The 21,009-nt window shown below is 40.6% G+C and overlaps 1 protein-coding gene across 3 annotated transcripts; it reads right to left on the reverse strand.

Annotated features, from left to right (window-relative positions):
* Positions 1 to 8,919: 8,919 nt before the first annotated feature.
* tmem81 (transmembrane protein 81) lies at positions 8,920 to 19,643 on the reverse strand. 3 transcript variants are annotated; one of them, XM_047376864.1, is made up of 8 exons: positions 19,494 to 19,643; positions 17,235 to 17,470; positions 15,809 to 15,972; positions 15,577 to 15,692; positions 12,510 to 12,700; positions 12,123 to 12,286; positions 11,880 to 12,024; positions 8,920 to 9,028 (listed from the first exon to the last, which is right to left on the reverse strand). In XM_047376864.1, exons 2-6 carry the CDS (start codon positions 17,448 to 17,450, stop codon positions 12,272 to 12,274), a joined length of 702 nt encoding a protein of 233 aa, XP_047232820.1. In that variant the 5' UTR covers positions 17,451 to 17,470; positions 19,494 to 19,643; the 3' UTR covers positions 8,920 to 9,028; positions 11,880 to 12,024; positions 12,123 to 12,271. The 3 variants fall into 3 exon arrangements, with proteins under 3 accessions (XP_047232820.1, XP_047232809.1, XP_047232814.1); XM_047376853.1 differs by lacking the exons at positions 11,880 to 12,024; positions 12,123 to 12,286 and having other exon boundaries at positions 19,494 to 19,628; XM_047376858.1 differs by lacking the exons at positions 11,880 to 12,024; positions 12,123 to 12,286; positions 19,494 to 19,643 and adding an exon at positions 18,054 to 18,211.
* Between the last annotated feature and the right edge of the window lie 1,366 nt (positions 19,644 to 21,009).

Raw genomic sequence — 21,009 nt, forward strand, 5'->3', positions numbered from 1 at the left:
TGCACGCCATTAGTGCTTTTGTTTTTTTAGTGATTTGAACAGTTCTTCTTGCATTTAATCGCATTATTGACTGCGTGTTAACTTGCATATGACAAGTAAACCATACCAAAGCCATATCAGTACTGTTTGTTTTGTGAGCAGTTTGTATATGTGCTGCTGTTCCAAAATGCACAGCTTTCTCAAGGTGATTAACAACTTTTGCGAAACATCAATTAAAAAAAGCTTTAGCGAGTTATGTATTTGTTGCAGTAAACACATCTGTTTGAGCCAGATGCACGAAGTTGACCAGTTTCCTGACTAAAACAGTGTAAATATATGAAGATAGAAAACTTAACCATCAGGAAATATTAAATTCAACGGGCCAATTATATTTTTACACAGGACCAGGTAGGTTTGGAAAACGTATTTTTGGATTTACTCTGAATGTTTAACTGAATATTTGTTTGATCTGTAATATGTAGGTGGAACAAAGAAAGCAAAAACAGGAGAAATCTGTAAGGAGCCAACACTTTTTCTTGACTCTGCGTGATAAAAATAAACATGCTGAGCCAGTAGAAAGAGGCAATAAACAAACTATATAATGAAAATATATTTGTCTAATGCTCTGCATGCATAGATGACAGAGGTTTGGGGTTTAATTTAAAGACAAAACAAATAACACAGTTGAAAATAAATTTGTTTTCAGAGAAGAAAAAATGTGCATGTGTTACCCTAAAGGTTAGTGGAGATATTTACCTGCATCTTCATGTAATTGTTTTAGTGTGCATGCACAGACTGATTGAAACTGTCATCTCTCAGCAGTAGCTGCAATATATAAATGTCAGAGCTCAAGTGAAATTAATTTAGAGTGTTCAGCCATGACTATGAGACACACACAAATGTGTGCAAGGAGACCCCCCTCTGTGCCTGTCTCCAATTACTGAGCAGGTGCACCTGAACAGGTCTTTATTAAAAGGTCAACCACCATCTGACGTGTGTGTGTGTGTGTGTGTGTGTGTGTGTGTGTGTGTGTGTGTGTGTGTGTGTGTGTGTGTGTGTGTGTGTGTGTGTGTGTGTATGTTTTGTAGGTTCCTAATCTGCCCTCAATTTCTGCATCAATCTTCAGGGTTTTCTTTAATCTACCTCAAAGTCAAGCTAATGCCAAAGATAGTTACTTGGCTCTCAGGAGTGCTCTACCACTTTAACGCTCAGTCACATCTAATTTATCAATATCTAGCCTACAAGTATACATGGTTCACTGGAGTTATACCTCCAATTGTTTTTATCTTTCTTCGTAAGGCACAGAGCCCTCCCTCACTGCCCTGTATGATTTAGATATTTTTATGTTGCAAAACATTGGCTTTCAATGAATGCATGATTAACAGGCTACTGCCTTTTAGGTAGGTTGCTTCACACCTTTAAATAAGGTGAGTTGGAGCAGCATCCTAAACCTGCAGGACAGTTGTTTCTAAGTATCAATGTTAGAGACAATTGCTTCAGGACATCGTTTGAAAATATTTGTTCTTAGCTTCATTCATATGGTTTATGGTGGTTCCATTTATAGTTGGAAGTTTGGATTTTCCATTCATTTTACAACTTTAATTCTGTTCAAGATTACAAGGAGGACTGGAGTCTATAACCCAGCCGCTACAGATGTCCCAATCAGGAGTTTCTCCCCAACACCAATTAGGTGCAACAGCCATTGCAGTCTCTCTTTCATTTTAAACCTCATTGTGAAGGGTGAAAAATTGTTAGATTGCTAGATAAAAACCTGATTCATTAAATCGACAAAATAATATGCATGAAAAAGGCATGAAGACATCCCCACGTGGCTCACTGGAGCCATGTAGGCATGCCTTGTCTAGTTTTGTCTAGTTTTATGTCTGACAGTAAGAAAAGGTTTGTGTCTTTTTATGTCATGTACGTAAATATCCAGTTTTTGAACAACGCTAAGTATTTCAGGTTTATAGCCTGCACAAGATAAGATATGAAATGCACCTTTGTGATGAATGAATCACAATGAAGGGAGACTGTAATTAAAGATGATTCCACAATACAAGTGGTGTTAAAGTACTCCACCAATGCAATGTCTCTGTAGGATTGTACCCCTATAGAAGATGTTCTAAGGAAGCTGCTGGGATGAATATCAATCAGGGTACCATGAGAAGTATGTATGTATACCATTCCCATTATACTACAAGAGGATACTTGAGCAGTTGACAAACACTAAATCCACGGCATGATTAAAATTCTGCCTGCAAAGGAAATGCTAGATGAAGCATCATTAAGCACACTGGTTGGCCTCTTTTAAAGTGGCTGTGTCATTGAATTTTCGTGATAAATCCAATTACACTTATGGAAAAGAGACACTGAGAAAATATTTTAAAAGTAAATGAATGCCACTGAAATGAACAGCTGTTGAGATATATGGTCATAAATTTCACAAAAAAAGGCATTTTCAGACTACTCCTGACTGCTGCTACAATGGCCGACAACACAGACAATCTTACAACACACTTTGGTCTATCGTCCTGTCTTATATTTTCTTTGTGAATTGCACTGAACCGTCTCTTGATTTACCCATTTTATCATTCTGGTAGAGATAGGCTTACATTTTTCAACATAATGTATAACAGTGTGTTGTCCATTTTATTAACTTGAAACTTGTAATCAATTTAGGGCTGTCCCCACCAACACATTGCTGTGGAGGAATTTTAACCTACTTGTCTTTGCTAGACAGCAGAATTTACGGTTTTCATCAGTTACAAAAACGTTGACCAGGTCCTGAAACAGCAAGAAATCATAATGTCTTCTTTGAGTGGCAGTAGTTATTTTATGTTCTTTTATTTGGAATTGCTGTTTTCAGTTTTACTTCAGATATAACAGGATGTACACCTTCTGAAAAGTTCCAGCTTCTCTTGTCAGTCCAAGGAATATTTTCCCATTAATCTTTTTCCCAGATATAAGCATTTTGTTTTGGCTCTCACAATGTATTCCCACAACTGTCTTGAAATATTTAAGTTCCTTTTTGAGATGAGTGAGGTGGTGTTTGCTGTGGGATGTGTCAGAGCAGTGAGGAAACCAGGTCAACAGAATTAGTCACAGGTGGAGTGTTACACATTCACAACATAACTTGCATCACCCTGGTGGCTCTTCATACATCAAGGAGTGGAAGACTCCAAGGTTTATAATATGTGATCTCAAAGAGTTAACGATTTTCTGCCAACTGGTCATCTTGGCCTTTAAAAATGGTTTTTAAACCATTTGCCTTGGATCTGGATGCTTTAGTCAGTGATGTCAGAATTGTAAATGTCTTTGCAGTGACTAATAAGTTAGTCACATAGAAAGCTCAGCATCCAAAGAGCAAAGAGTACCATCTTATGCTAAACACACTCAACAAGAAGTTTGTGAAACCTCATGGTGACTGCTCAACACAAAACCAAGTAATGACTTAGGAGGCTATTTTAAGTCTGATTAATAGAAATAGCAGTAAATATAGATGAAACCATATGTTTACATATACTCAATAAAAAGACACATTTTGAAAACAAGATTTTGTTCCCGAAGGACATTACATCAGGCTAAACATTAATTGAATTAACCATCACATACATGTATAAATGTTAAGTTTAATATGTAGATAGCTGCCTCTGAACACTATAACCTCTCAGCCTGGTCTTAAGTTAATTTTCATTTTCACATTAACAGTAATAATAACCGATGCTCTCATTTCAGGAGTGGGGACAAAGACATATACAGAGAGGCAAAGTACAAGTTTGGCAAGGCAGTGAAAGAGGCCAAACGACTGTACTCTGAGAAGCTCCAAAACCAGTTCTCAGCCAACGACTCTGCGTCTGTCTGGAAAGGGCTCAAGCAAATCACCAACTACAAGCCGAAAGCCCCCCACTCCATCAACGCCTCGCCAACGACCTGAACGAGTTCTACTGCCGCTTTGAAAGACAAAGGGACAGTCCTGCAACCATCCCCCACGACGCCCCCCAACAGCTGCAGCCACAATCCACCACCCCCATCTCTCCAACCTCAAGAGGGGCCTTGGCACCTCCAACCCCCACCCTGAAGTTCCCCCCCACCAGCCCCCTACCCACGCCGAGGACGGCTCTTTCCATCCAGGAGAGGGACGTCAACAAACTCTTCAGGAGACAGAACCCCCGGAAAGCTGCTGGTCCGGATTCTGTCTCACCAGCCAGCCTGAAGCACTGCGCTGATCAGCTGTCTCCAGTCTTCACAGACATTTTTAACACCTCACTGGAGACATGTCATGTGCCAGCCTGCTTCAAGTCCTCCACCATCGTCCCTGTTCCCAAGAAGCCAAGGACCACAGGGCTTAATGACTTCAGACCCGTCGCCCTGACCTCTGTGGTGATGAAGTCCTTTGAGCGCCTTGTGCTCTCACACCTAAAAGACATCACCGACCCCCTCCTGGACCCCCTGCAGTTTGCCTACACAGCCAACAGGTCTGTAGATGATGCAGTCAACCTAGCCCTTCACTTCATCCTCCGGCACCTGGACTCCACAGGAACCTACGCCAGGATCCTGTTTGTGGATTTCAGCTCTGCCTTCAACACCATCGTCCCAGTTCTGCTACAGGAGAAGCTCTCCCAGCTGAGTGTGCCCGACTCCACCTGCAGGTGGATCACTGACTTCCTGTCTGACAGGAAGCAGCGCGTGAGGCTGGGGAAGCACGTCTCTGACTCCCTGACCATCAGCACCGGTTCCCCCCAAGGCTGTGTTCTCTCTCCTCTGCTCTTCTCCCTGTACACCAACAGCTGCACCTCCAGTCACCAGTCTGTCAAGCTTCTGAAGTTTGCGGACGACACCACCCTGATCGGACTCATCTCTGATGGTGACGAGTCCGCGTACAGATGGGAGGTGGACCATCTGTTGGACTGGTGCAGCCAGAACAACCTTGAGCTCAACGCTCTAAAGACAGTAGAGATGGTTGTGAACTTCAGGCAGAACCCAGCCCCACCTGCCCCCATCACCCTCTGTGACTCCACAATTGACACTGTGGAATCTTTCCGCTTCCTGGGAACCATCATCTCCCAGGATCTCAAGTGGGAGCCAAACATCAGCTCCCTCATCAAGAAAGCCCAGCAGAGGATGTTCTTCCTGCGGCAGCTGAAGAAATTCAACCTGCCAAAGACTATGATGGTGCACTTCTACACAGCCATCATTGAGTCCATCCTCACCTCCTCCATCACCATCTGGTACGCCGCTGCTACAGCCAAGGATAAGGGCAGGCTGCAGCGTGTCATTCGGTCTGCTGAGAAGGTGATTGGCTGCAGTCTACTGTCGCTCCAGGAACTGTACACCTCCAGGACCCTGAAGCGGGCAGGGAAGATTCTGGCTGATCCCTCCCACCCCGGTCACAGACTCTTTGAGACTCTCCCCTCTGGCAGGAGGCTGCGGTCCATCCGGACCAAAACCTCACGCCACAAGAACAGTTTTTTCCCATCTGCCACCAGCCTGGTTAACAAAGCCCGGAAACCACCCTGACACTCTCCCTTTCCCCCACACCCCCCCTTTTTTTGCTGACAGGACACCTGTAACCTGTAACTCTATGTGTTACATTAACACTCAGCTTGGACTCCTGCTTTACTTGCACAATGATCACCTGCACTGTTGTATTGCTCTTGCATCTTATACTGCTCTATATTTACTCTCACTCACTTAAAACTGTGCACTTATATTTATATTATATTGTAGATATGTTTATACTGTTTAATTTGTATTGTATTGCACCGACTACGCCAAAACAAATTCCTTGTATGTCCAAAAACGTACTTGGCAATAAAGCTTTTCTGATTCTGATTCTGATTCTGATTCTGATTTCCTAAGAGCTTATCATGGGCTTACTAAATATCTAACTTATGAGTTCCTCATTATTATCCAAAATGGTTTTTGAGGGGCTCATGTGGCTTCATCAGCCTGAACCATATTGATTGTAAGCAACATTGCCAAGCGTAAGTATGTGTGCTTTAATGCTGCAGTGGAACAGTGAATGAAGTGCTCTCGAAAGCGATTATATCTGATAAAGTGATGGCTTAACTAAGCACACACAGGAAACGGCGTTCTGCAGAGCTGAGCATGGCAATGACCACAAGGAAATGAATGGATTAATATGAGCATATCATCATAATTACATTGCAGTTATTTCCCCAGAGTCCTTCATTTACTGGAGCACCACCCAAAATCACTCAAACATGTTGATCATGTAGCCATAATCACCTCTTAATCTCTCTCGCTGTTTGGGTCTGGAACCACTTGGATGACATTGACATAGCAAATCTGATAAACTACACACCTTGTTTAGATATGGTAGATGTTGCTTTGTCATTTCAGTGCGTTGATTGGCTGATAAGTATACTTCTGACACTATTTGAGGTGGGGGTTTTAAAACAAACAAGATGTTATCTAATGATTTTACACAGAATTATAGCTATGTCTCTGTTGTACTGCATCATGAAAACCCGAAACCCAATGACTGTCAAACTAAGGTCTGTCTAACAGATCTCCTCTACATCTTGTGACCTTCACATACTATGTGGACAAACTATTTGGTAACTGTCCGTAAAACTATTCCTCCATTTGTGGGGCTTCTATTGCTGTTATGGAAGAAGAAATATGGTGGCAGCAGCATCATGCTATGGGGATGTTTTTCCTCATCGAGGACAGAGAGGCTTGTTGAACTGGAAGGGAGGACGGATGGAGAATGAAAACCTGTTAGAAGCTGCAAAAGATGGAGGATCACCTTCCAGCAAGACATTGACTATAAACATACAGCTACTTTCGTGCGTTAGAATGATCCAGTCAAAGTCCAGAACTATACTGCCTGGCCAAAAAAAAAGTCGCCACCTGGATTTAACTAAGCAAATAGGTACGAGCCTCTCATTGGATAATTACTGCATGGGCAATAATGTTTCAGCTGGCAACGAGTTATTTAACCCCAACAGGACCAACGAGTTGCTTCTCATTTCTTAAACAACCATGTTGAAAGACACATCCTGAGGTCGTGGAAAAGAGGTCAGTCTGTTTCAGAAGTCAAATCATTGACATGCATCAAGCACAGAAAACATCTAAGGAGATTGCAGAAACTACCAAAATTGGGTTAAGAAGTGTCCAACGTATTATTAAAAACTGGAAGGATAGCGGGGACCCATCGTCTTCGAAGGAAGAAATGTGGCTGGAAAAACATCCTGAATGATCGTGATCACCGATCACTTAAACGTTTGGTGAAATCAAATCATAGAAAAACAACAGTAGAACTCTGGGCTTTGTTTAATAGTGAAATTAAGAGCATTTCCATACGCACAATGCAAAGGGAACTCAAGGGATTGGGACTGAACAGCTGTGTAGCCTTAAGAAAACACTAATCAGTGAGACTAACCGGAAAAAAGGCTTCAGTTTGCTAGGGAGCATAAAGATTGTACTCTGGAGCAATGAAAGAAGGTCGTATGGTCTGATGAGTCCAGATTGACCCTGATCCAGAGTGATGGGCACATCAGGGTGAGAAGAGAGGCAGGTGAAGTGATGCACCCATCATGCCTAGTGCCTACTGTACCAGCCTGTGGGGGCAGTGCTATGATCTGGGGTTGCTGCAGGTGGTCAGGTCAGGGTTCAGCAACAGTATGTGTTCAAAGAATGAGGTCAGCTGACTACCTGAATATACTGAATGACCAGGTTATTCCATCAATGGAGTTTTTCTTCCCTGATGACACGGGCATATTCCAAGATGACAATGCCAGGATTCATTGGGTTACAATTGTGAAAGAGTGGTTCAGGGAGCATGAGACATCATTCTCACGCATGGATTGGCCACCACAGAGTCCAGACCTTAACCCCATTGAGAATATTTGGGATGTGCTGGAGAAGGCTTTGCACAGCGGTCAGACTCTACCATCATCAATGCAAGATCTTGGTGAAAAATGAATGCAACACTGGGTGGAAATAAATCTTGTGACATTGCAGAAGCTTATCGAAACTGCCACAGCAAATGTGTAATCAAAGCTAAGGGTGGTCCAATGAAATATTAGAGTGTGTGAACTTTATTTTTTTGCTGGTGATTTTGTTTTGGCCAGGCAGTGTATTTCCAAGCGAGAATCTATTGACAATACATGTTCACAGATGCTCTTTATCCAATCTGACTGAGCGGGAGCCATTTTGCAAAGAACAATGGGAATAAATATTAGTTTGTAGATTTAGAGATAAAAATTAAGATCTTTCTCCCTGAAGGTTTTACTTCGCATTTGAACTAATGCCTTCTTCCTCGCTTAGTGATCTTTCAGCCAATGTCAGGACCCACATCAGAACAGTACCAGTTTAAAAGAGGATAACACTCCAGCCAGCATCTTCACAAGTCATTGTGCTTCTGTTCTAGGATTTATACACACATTTTACACCTATGTAGTATTCTAAGTATGAAGTCAGGATACATTTCTATTGTTTTTGCTTCTTTGGGAGTCGTAGAACAACAGACATTTCTTTTAAATTTAATTTTTTTAAACAAATCTAACATGTGGAATATCCATTTCCTGGTTTTTCTGCAGGGTTATATAACTTCATCACATTGCCTTGTGCTGGACTGGAGAAGACCCACTTCTGTATTCTACTCTGTAAGAACTTGATTCCTGTGTGGCAGCTGGGTCACGTTGTGCAGTATGCCCATGAAGTGGGAGGTGATAATTGGTCAATGTGGTCACACTCGACCCAGGTCATACTTTCCCATTAGCCAACACTGCCATCTAGTGGACCAGAATATGGCAACACTTGTACACCAGGAACCTCTAGTATTTTACCGAATATATCACAATTATGCTGTTTAGCAATACATAGAATTGAGCGACTTTAACAAAAATCATTTTATTGTTCAAGATGATTTGTTTAATTGTCTTATAACCTTCTTTAGAGATTACTTCAGACTTGTTTTTATGTGTCTTTTATTTTATTTGTCTCTCCCTCCCCAGCATAATCTCCTGTAGAGGCACACCAGTCCAATCCAGAGGCTTGCCAGGATGAAAGCACTTACTACCTGTGTTTTTAAACACAAAAAATGACACCACTGTTGAGTTCAACCATTATTTCACTGTGTTACAACAATCAATACCTATTTTCATCCTGCCTAAACCACAGTAGATTCCCTTAAAGGGTGTAAATTGTCTTCCTGTTCTTGAGATGATAACCTCATGTGAGTTACCTTAAGAGCCTAAGCTCTCCATCTCTAAATCCATCTTTCTCTTTTTCTCACTCCCTCCAAACCTGAATGTACAGTGCCTTGCGAAAGTACTCGGCCCCCTTGAACTTTTCAACCTCTTGCCACATTTCAGGCTTCAAACATAAAGATATAAAATTCTAATTTTTTGTGTAGAATCAACAACAAGTGGGACACAATAGTGAAGTGTAATGAAATTTATTGGATGTGTCAAACTTTTTTAACAAATAAAAACTGAAAAGTGGAGCGTACAATATTATTCAGCCCCCTTGCGTTAATACTTTGTAGCGCCACCCTTTGCTGCAATTACAGCTGCAAGTCTCTTGGGGTTTGTTTCTATCAGTTTTCACATCGAGAGACTGAAATTCTTGCCCATTCTTCCTTGCAAAACAGCTTGAGCTCAGTGAGGTTGGATGGAGAACGTTAGTGAACATCAGTCTTCAGCTCTTTCCACAGATTCTCGATTGGATTCAGGTCTGGACTTTGACTAGGCCATTCCAACACCTGGATACAACATTTATGTGTGAACCATTCCATTGTAGATTTGGCTTTATGTTTTGGATCATTGTCTTGTTGGAAGATAAATCTCCGCCCCAATCTCAGGTCTCTTGCAGACTCCAACAGGTTTTCTTCCAGAATGGTCCTGTATTTGGCCCCATCCATCTTCCCATCAATTTTGACCATCTTCTCTGTCCCTGCTGATGAAAAGCAGGCCCAAACCATGATGCTCCCAGCACCATGTTTGACAGTGGGGATGGTGTGTTCAGGGTGATGAGCTGTGTTGCTTTTACGCCAAACATATTGTTTTGCATTGTGGCCAAACAGTTCGATTTTGGTTTCATCTGACCAGAGCACCTTCTTCCACATGTTTGGTGTGTCTCCCAGGTGGCTTGTGGCAAACTTTAAACGAGACTTTTTATGGATATCTTTGAGAAATGGTTTTCTTCTTGCCACTCTTCCATAAAGGCCAGATTTGTGCCGTGTACGACTGATTGTTGTCCTATAGACAGACTCTCCCACCTCAGCTGTAGATCTCTGCAGTTCATCCAGAGTGATCATGGGCCTCTTGGCTGCATCTCTGATCAGTCTTCTCCTTGTTCGAGATGAAAGTTGACGGCCGGGTCTTGGTAGATTTGCAGTGGTCTGATGCTCCTACCATTTCAATATGATTGCTTGCACAGTGCTCCTTGGGATGTGTAAAGCTTGGGAAATCTTTTTGTATCCAAATCCGGCTTTAAACTTCTCCACAACAGTATCTTGGACCTGCCTGGTGTGTTCCTTGGTCTTCATGATGCTCTCTGCGCTTTGAACAGAACCCTGAGACTATCACAGAGCAGGTGCATTTATACGGAGACTTGATTACACACAGGTGGATTCTATTTATCATCATCAGTCATTTGGGACAACATTGGATCATTCAGAGATCCTCACTGAACCTCTGGAGTGAGTTTGCTGCACTGAAAGTAAAGGGGCCGAATAATATTGCACGCCCCACTTTTCAGTTTTTATTTATTAAAGTTTGACACATCCAATAAATTTCATTCCACTTTACGATTGTGTCCCACTTGTTGTTGATTCTTCACAAAAAAATTTGAATTTTATATATTTATGTTTGAAGCCTGAAATGTGGCAAAAGGTTGAAAAGTTCAAGGAGGCCAAATACTTTCGCAAGGCACTGTAGGTATCGTTTGGACTCTATAGTAGTCAGTCCATCACTTCATCCCATCTGCCTTAGTTCCTTCAAAGCTGCATGTCTTCCTCCGAGTGGTAATTTGAGCCAGATCCTGTCAAAATTTAGTCTTAATGGTCTTCAGTGCAGCTGTTTGCAGCTGAGAAGAACATAGATACAGCGTCCTCCAGAATTGCCCATGTCAAAGATCTTGAAACAAAGAAACACATCACATAATTTCAGATTTTATGGCGGTTGCATAATCTGCAACAGAAAAATGCAGGGATATATATTCAGTCAGGAAATCTATTGAAAAAAAAATTAAGATTAATAGTGCCATCCATTGGACCCCATTGTTAACACCCTTTTACCAGTAGAAAAGTCCAACAATAGGAGTCTTCCGTCACACTTATCGGCAACCATGGTAAAAATGTGCAAAAAGCCTTAATATATGGTAAAAATGTTTCTTATTTACTACATCTCAGTTTAATTCAGCAAGATGGTCATCACTAAAAAGTCTCCTGGCAGGAGCTGTAATCCCCTTGCAAGATCTGCCTAAAAATTCTGCCTATTTAGATGAATTGCTGATCTGCCCCATAGCCATGTAGGACACATGATGGGTCATTGATCATGCACAGTCTAGGGTTTGAAGTGAACAAAGAAAATCACACCTCTCGTACACTGCAGAGGGTTGTCAAGCTGCTGACCTTAATGCTTCATTTCATCGTGGAGAATGACTGGAAAGGTCTCTGTTTTGGTCTAATTTCAGTGGGAGTGGCAGCGATTCTCTGAGGCCATTTCAGCTAGCTAACATTTTGGGAGTCATCCCAGTGGGAAAGTAAAACGGTAGAAAGCCAGCGGAACAACTTGTGGCTTTTGTGTTACACTTCCTCTGGTTATTTTGTAATTTATTCAGTTGCCATTTTGTGCTTTCACAACACCATTTGTCCTAAAAGTGTTTGGAGTGTTTGTCTTTAGAGAACTCACTGAACCCTGAAATACCTTTGCACAATGCTGTTTGTAATGCTGCTAGCAAAAGAGCATCTAGTGTGTCCAAATGTAGGCTGTTGCTCTGGTTGGTTGACACCATCTATCATATCTGCCATCCTGCCTTCTGTCCCTGCTGACAGCTTTTTCCTTGACTACCCTGAAGGGAACGGGGATCTCAGAGACACGGATCCCACCATACAGTCTTCCATTTCTGTATTCTTGTTATTTACTAGGTCCGGTATACAAGCTCAGTACCTCTGGGTTTGGCTGTACTCTCAGCCACATGATGGGACAATGATGCTATGAAATCCATTGCTGAAGTCATATCCACGCTGATGGTCTGTAATTCATACTACTATCACTGGACTATGAGACAGACAGATATAATCACTATCTCCTGTCACTCAGAACTGCTGTTCCTGACAACAGAAAGAGGCATGATTTTATGGAAGCCCAGTCATCTGAATTGCTAACATATGATTTTAGGAAAACGATGGTGAATTATATTCTTGAAAATGTCAAAATGTGGTCATGCCTTGGTCTATTCTTCTATAACAAAGGTTATGGTAAGAGTCAGCTTGGGGACATGATGTATTACATTACCTTTTGGCAAGTTAAATACAAAAGAAAACCAAACCGTACTGCATGAAGAAGAACTCGCCCAGTGGTCAGGTGTAGCACACCCAGGTTTTGCTGGCTTTCAGGCATTTCCCACTGGGTTAGAGAGCTTTGGTAGTCCAGATTGACAACCTCAGAGGGTAAAACTCGGATGCCCCAATAAGCCCTCTTCAATCTCCGATAGCTGGTGTCCTGCACGTTACAACGATATGTACCTGAAAACGATTTGGATAATTAGGCCATTAATACACTTTATTATTCTTAATATCATGAAGACCAATTGGTGGATCAGCAAAACTGGACCCACCAATCACAGTGCTACCGTTGTTACTTGAGCTTTAGCAGTGCTCCTACAAGGTGTGAAGGTTACATGCATCTAACAGTGGACTCCAGCACTGGTCTTTACATGGTAAATGTGTTGCTGTGATCTTTTTTATGGGGTTACCATTCAGTTAGGCCATAATTATTCATACCCTTAACAGATTTAGATCTAACATTGTCTTTATTCAACCAAGAAGTTGAAATCTAACCGGAAATGAGACATACAGTACATCTCCCAAAACATAAAACAATGTGCAATGAATATCATTGTGGAAAAAATCATTTATCTGTTTTTATTAAGATTTGGATGAAAAAGAAGTTCAAAATTACTCATACCCTTCTAAATGATCAATGTAAAAGCCTTTTTTTGGCTATCACAGAAACCAAACACTTCTCATAATTGCTGACAACCTTTCTTGCATGTCTCCACTTGTACCTTTGACTGTTAATTTTTTGTGGTAAGTCTTTGAGGTTGGAAAGCATCTTTGCCATCACCCTAATCTTTAGCTTGTCATGATCTTGAGGTGTTTGGAGTCTTTTTGTGTGTATTTTGACCGTTTCCTTGCTCTTTACTATGTTTTTAAGGTCTTGCCTTCTTCATTTTAATTCTCTGTGCTCATTATTGTTAGGTGTTTTCTTTATTTATTATTTATTGTGGCATTCTTTATACATCTACAGTTATTTCTTGTTAGATTTCTGTTAGATTCGTCCCTGGGCTTTCTGGTGTTTTTGTTGAGATCTGTTCTGGTTTGTTAGTCTCCAGCCTTGATAAGCAGCTGATGCAGAATAAAGGCAGCTGCTCTGCCTTTACTCTGGCTCAGCTGCTTATAATTTCCTCTGATTAGCTCTTCCAGTTCATAGGTCATCTTCCACCGCTGTCAATATATTCAATATATGTCAATATATTAGCTCACTGGTTGTCTTTGTTCTCTGCTGGATTTTTCTGTTTGACTGTCCGTTTCAACGCTCGTTTTCACTGCCTGCTCATGCTCCATGTTTTGTTCTCCGTAGGCAAGTCCAATATGTAAAATAAGTTCCACTTATCTTGTTTTATTATTAAAGGACCCAGCTTTACTTCAGTCTATCTCTGCAATAGAGTCCATCACTAAACCGAATCATGACATAGGACTCTGGGTGGGCCGCTCGAATCATTAATATTTTACCACTTTACTTGTTTGTTTTGGGTCACTGTCTTTCTGAAACGTCCAAAGCCAAAGTTGCCCAAATGCAAGTTTATTAGTAAACAGCCTGCTGCTGTTTGCGGTTTACTTTTCTTTTTTTAAGCCCAATAAAGGCCACATCATTAGGCCCAAACAATTATCCGACTATGAAACAGAAAACTAAAAGTATTTTTCTTTGCCCAAGGGAGATTTTGCAAAGGCCTTCTTGGTCTACAGCAGTGGAGTATGGAGGTTCCTCCTTGGTATCCAGCAGAATGCAGTGTCCATTGGACTGTCTGCCTTAAAATGTTGCCACCAACATGGCCCATATTCTTCAGGATGGCCTTGGAGGTGATCCTTGGATTCGTTTTCACCACCCTCGTACCATCAGCCTTGCCAGGTTTCACTTTTGACTCTCAATGATGCCCTCTGAGATATTTCATAGAGTGGAACATCTTGTATTTTGTGGCCACTGGAACTAAAAGACATTTAGATATGGCCTTGTAGCCCTTTGCAGGGTTGTCAGCAGTTACAATGCTCAGCCGCATGCTGAGCTCTTGCTTTAGCCATAACTTGTCACAAACCAACTGTGGAGAGCAGATGATTTTCTCCTGTTGAGTTGAATAAATTAACTGTTCCCAGCTAACCAGGATGCTTTGGAACAGCATGGACTGCTTCAAATGGTTGCCACAGATGGCCGCTCACACTGTGACAGATTCTGCTCGAGTTGTCTTCCTGTTTAAAGGGACTTCTCCTTTCTACTGTTGCTACATGCTCATTCAAAAGAAGAGATTGCTGCAAAGCCAGTGACTCAAAAACAGAAAAATCTTTTCCCTACTTACATGATAAACCCAACTTGACAGCAGTGTTGTAGAACAAGGATTTAATTGGAATATGTAACTGACTTTAAACCTGTCATTATGACTGATAAAGATTGAATTGGATCAATTGAATTTGTTTTGTAAAGAACAAATGAGACGTTTGTCTCACTGTACTTGAATTGAATTTGATTGGACAGCCTTGCATTTTAACACACTGTTTGAAGGGTGCAAATACACGAGATCACACATACACATAACATAAGGAACCAGCGGGAACAAGAGAAACAAACGGGCATAAATACAAAGCTGAGCAGCAGGGGGAACCAATGACAAACGTGACAAGACAATCAGGGGAAAACACAGAACAGGTGTGGACTTGGGGTGCAGGGAGACAGAAAACAAAGGACCAGGGCAGGTAATATTACAAAAACACAAGCAGGTATGACAGTAAGTGAATAATAACTGGAGCGGTTTTGTAAAATGCCATTAGGGTGAAGTTACCACATCCAAGGAAAAGAGGATATGTTTAAAACCCTGACACCTTCAGTGGAAACCAACTACTATAAAAGCTAACATCATGATGAACAGTGCAGCAACATACTTTATGCTTTCATGTATTTCAAAAAAGGTTCAAACTAATTAAATAATAATAATCATGTAGATTTAGTTTTTTTCTTGTCATTTCTAAAACCTCCAGACCTGAAAAATGTTTGTAGCAGCAGCATCTCAAGGGAACAGTTAAGAACTTTAAGAATACCTTTAAGATTGTGAGAACATCTGTGTATTCACCTGCATCCTCCTCTCTGACAGGGTCCAGAACCACTCGATCCAAATGAGGGGCCTCCCAACGAGTAAACAGAGAATCATCTGAGCTAATTATTCCTCGAGCAACGCGCCATGAAACCCTAAGGGATGAGAACAAAATGATCATTCTCAGATCAGCACTCGTAACTCCTTCTCTTTGTTGTTTAGAACATTTCCAAAATAACAGACATAAGAAAACACTAAATACTGGACTAACCTCCAGGAGAACTTTCCCATTGTCTCCATGACCTCTCCCAAACAGTCAATCTCCACTCTCTGTCCGGAGGTCACAGTGATTGTCCTCAGTCCACACTGCCACGAGTCCAAACACTTTACTTTTTGGACCCTGCACTTCTTTGACACATCTGACTGGCTGATGTCCTGATAGGAGTAATAATTATTCTGTTATATTAAGCTTTATTTCATCTTTTACGTCTCTTAATAGTTTTTATGCCTGTACTCGGTACCATTGAGCAAAAACTTTCACACTTTCATTTGGTCTGGTTCACCCCTGCACTGCACCCCTGAAGGTGGATTAAATGCTTGGACATTGTCACACATTTACTACAGTTGTTCATGTGGAACGCAACCATGGGAAGGGGTCCAGTATGAGCATCAGGCGAGGCAGGAAGCTATCCATTATGTTGCTCTGGATAAATGAAACGAATGACGTGCTCCACCAGGATTCAAACAGAGTTTGCTTGCTAGGTCAGCACCAAGTCGAGCTCCCACTCCTGCCCAAATGAAGCAGACTATCAGAGACTATTTGTTCTGTTTAAAGTGGACCAAAAAGCTCTGATGTGAAAGCCCCTGAGAATGAATGAGTGAATGAATGCTACCCAAAAACAGCAACAGTTTTCTGTAATCACGAGAAGAAATCTTAAGAATAAGCATCCACTGACTGAGAAAAAATCCATCTGGGATTTCATGGAAAATGATAGATGTCTAAAATAATCCAGGGTGTTTGCAAGAACTTCCACACACCAACCTAATGCATTTCCTTTTGGGTCACTATCACTCATGAAAGACTTTAGCCCCTCTGAGGATCTCTTGGTTGCTGAGCAAAAGTGGAAGTGAGCACCAGATATCTCCACTTAGCATCTTTAATCCACAAACTCTAACTCTGTTTCCTTTCACAACGTTAGAATTACATTTCTTGTTCTTTAGGCCAGGAATCAGCAAACCCACGTCCCCAGCCGGGTCTGCTGCCACGTGCTCAGCGTATGTGCAGATATAGCTTATTCATAGATGAGAAAGGCCATGGGAATATATGCTTAATAATAGTAAGGTGGGAGGATGTAAGCGTAGGACTTCCAGGTTAGAGGGAACCAGAAGATTTAAAAAAAACTGAAGAGGGCTATGAGACAGATTGAATAATTCCATTAACACGTGAAAACCAACAAAGTTAATCATTGCAGACATACACATTTCTTCTGTAGCAGGTCTCTTTTTTAATAAAGAATTTCCTTGGCAGTTTTGTTGACAATTATAGCTATTGATCTGAGTGTATCTGCTGCTAATCAAAGCATATTATGATGTTATATATGCATTCTCACTCAATATTAATCAGTTCCAACACTTTTTACCTTATAAATGTTTTATTCCTAAGCAGAAAGGAAAGTTATAATTTCTTTCATTGGTACCTTTCTTCCATCTTTATTTATATTCACTTCTATCGCTTTCTCACTGTCCTTTAACAAACACAGAGTTTGTGTTTTGACCCCCAGTCCACAGGTTGTGCTGCAGGAGGAGCTATCAGTGATGACCTCAAGGGCCACTTTATCTTCCTCCTCCATGTCAGCAGGGATGAGAAGATGCAAGAGAAGCAAGAAGTGAAGAATCATGATAAAAATATGCATTCTGATGCGTGGTGGTTTATCTGTCAAAAAGCAAAGGAAGAGAATCTTAAATAATGCAACAACATGACAATTAATTTTTTCTCTTTTGATTGATTTTCAAACGGCTTTACATCAAAAAATTCAATTCAAACCTGCATAAAAATCGGATGCACCCTCTTTTGAAAAGATAAACAGTGAGACCAGAGTTGAACTTATTATTTTATGGAGGACCAAATCATCTTTGTATGACAGTTTATTAATATGGTAATTAATATTAGCCATATTTACCAGGCTTTATGTACAGCTGAATATTTTCAAGAAATATCATTCGAAATGTTTAAAGATGCAAATGTAACATTGAAGCTCTTGAAATAGGTTTCTCCTGGTAAGATTGGGAATACAGTTCATCACTGAAGCGTGCTTTTATTTTGAAAGTGGGTCCGTAAATGTGAATGCCTCTCAGTACTTCAGCAAACTGAAGTATTCCCTCAGCAGGCGTCACGTTAACCAAATATTTAATTTTTGAGTGTTTTTTTAAACGGTGACGGAGAAATCTGAAGTCATTTACACATTGAAAGTCATACCCGGTGCACTTGTTAGCATATTAATTAGCTGTTTTCTCACTTGGTGCATGACCTCGTTGGCTTCATTTAGACAAAGGTCACGGCAGCTGAGTATCCAAAGTTTCTTCAAAAATCCCATAACAACGATGGTGTTGATAAGAGGTGAAAAAAGAGGAAGTGATGCAGAGGAAGATGAAGAACAAAAAAGTAATCAGCCCTCTACATCTATGGAGCAAACAAGCAGTAGTAAAGAGGTTAGGCAAAAGTACAGAGTTCAGTGGGAGCAGGGGTTCTTCTGTCTGAAGAGGGAGGATGGAAAAATGATCTGAGACGTGTGTAAAAAAAAAAGCCAATACAAGGAACAGAATAAGTCAGAGAATTCTCAAACATGTAGAAATAAAATAAATGAAAATAAATTCCATTGAATGTTTAATTGTAATCATTTGGCAGGATTGGTCCTCCTTAACTAACAACTCATCCAAGCAGTCACAAAAAACCCAGAACAATATCTAAAGCTCTGCAGTTAAGGTAAGATCAGAGTTCATGATTCAACGATAAGAAAATGCAAAATGGTCTCCATGCGAGAGTTCAGAGTCCAGAACCACTGCTCACCAAAACAAATACAAACAAAGGCCTGTGTCACATTTCCCAAAAAATCATCTTTATGATCGCAAGACTTTTGGGAAAATCTTCCAATAACCCGGGCTGCAGATCACGGAAGGGGGCTGGGTCAGATAGCAGATGGAGTTGGATGTCTGAATACACCCTTAAACTGTATCGATTGGATTTCCTTTCTACTTCCTTCTAAATGTCTGGTTTTATTACCCCAGTGGGTTTTTGACAGACATTCACGCCGTGATTCACTAAAGGCGGCAATGGCTTTTCATCAGAGAGACGACAGTTAGCTCAACTCCGTCTAATTGCTCATAAATGCATCAGTTCTCTTAGGGACAATCAACAAACTCCAGTCATTTAAAACATGTATGTGACCCAAAGACTCCAAATCACTGCTGAATTGTGTTTCTATACTGGACTAATGAGACACAGCAGTGCAGCAAAACACTCCCACAACATGATGCTGCCCACCACGTGCTTCACAATAGGGATGGTGTTCTCAGTCTTACAACTGTCCCCCTTTTTCCTCCAACTGAAACGTTGGATATGGTAGCCAATCACAAAATCATGACATCATTATCTGGGCTAGCACAAATTGTTTAAAAGCATAATAATAATCTTGTTGTATGTAAACGTCTGAATTTTAGGAAAATAATACAAAATCTCTAGAAAAATCTCTATCCTTATTCTGGCATTTATCAAATAGAAATGATTTTGATAATTTTACCTGTCTTAAAATAGGAAAGGTTTAGTCTGATATAATTTCAGTTAAGGAACAAAGAGTATATAAATATCAAGTTTCATCTGTAGACTAACTGAAAATAGAATTGTGAGGAAAAGTTCACTTGACTTCCTATTTCAAAGTTTAACTGAAGCTGCCACTTACCTTGGAAAGCCAAAAAGAAATAATGACCGAACTGTGATCATGAATTCAAGCAGCATTTTTTAACTTCATGTTTTGCTGTGGCAACTGCAATTCCAGAATGTGGACATGCTGCCCTTGCATTGTTTCTGTGTTTGAAAAATAGGATTAAATATGTGTTCCAAAACCTGCCCGAACCTCTCCCAGCTTGGTAAATTAGGAGGAAATGCAGCCTTTGCCTTGCCATAGATGTTCACATCACATAAAATACAGTAATCCTTCCGTAAGTGGGTGATGTTGCCGTTTGGCCACCAGATGTCACACAAGCACACAAAGACAAACCACAAAGGAACTGCAGTACTGACAATAAATGCTTAGAGGTATAATAATAAGCAATGACATACAGAAACCAAATATTATTTTACAAAATTCTGTCATACAAACAGTAGGAATGACGACACAAAAGAAGCAAAAACAGCAAAGAAATAATAATGATCATCTTGATACTAAATTAAAATGTGAAGCATAATCTTATTGTAAGGTTTGTTGAAAATAACATTAATTTTAGTGTGTTATACGTCTTTAAAAATAAATTAAAAGGATTTACCAGAATAAATAGATTAACTTTTATAAATCCTCAGCCATTTCATGCAGGTTTTACTTCCTCTTGATTGATGGATTTGAATTGAGAACTCTGATTCGGCTGGTTAGATAGTTTTTTTTATTATTCCTCCTTACATGTAATTAATTGAAATCCTCTGAACAACAGAAACTGGATTTTCTTCCTAATTTACATCTTGTGCATAGTTATTAGTCAATGAAATTTTGAATAAACCAATTTCAGACTCCAAGCACTGTGAATACTGTTTTGTATATAAACATATAAGGTGATGTGAAATTACCAACATATTGGGGCATGATCGCAGAAAAATCAAATGTTTTGTTGCAAATAGTCAACAGGGTAGCAAGAAACATGTTGAGAAAAAAAACAGATGCATATAAATATTAAAACATATAGCTACCAGGAACCCATTCTCCCTCAGTCCTGACATATTCCAGAACTGCAACAGACCTGAAGGTCCCAGAACTACAACGCTTTCAATGCTTAGAGGTATGAGGTTCTCAGGTCTCAGGAGGGCTGAAACCCAATGACACATAAGATGAAACATCAAGACCTGTCCAAGAAATACTTTAAGGCAAATTTGTTTTTATTTTAGAGGTTTTTGTGGACCGATAAGGTGAGAATGACTATTGACAGGCCAGAGGGATGGGCCTGTGACCTGTGGCTGTGGATCAGTAATGGGCACAGAGTTTGACTCAGGTGAAGGTTGTGTACCATTATTAGTTAGTTTGACCTTTTCAGGCTGATGATTGACTTGAAATCCCAAACCGACTGCTAGTTTTCAGAAGACACTTTTCTCAAGCAAGGAGAAGTGTGCATCTTCAAAACAACTATGATTTTTATGCAGGACAAAGCTCCATAACATGCATCCAAGTACTCCCCTGTGTGGCTCGCCAGTAAAGGCCTCTAAGGTGAAAG

This window comes from Girardinichthys multiradiatus, chromosome 1 (assembly GCF_021462225.1).
Source record: "Girardinichthys multiradiatus isolate DD_20200921_A chromosome 1, DD_fGirMul_XY1, whole genome shotgun sequence".
Lineage (NCBI taxonomy): Eukaryota > Metazoa > Chordata > Actinopteri > Cyprinodontiformes > Goodeidae > Girardinichthys > Girardinichthys multiradiatus.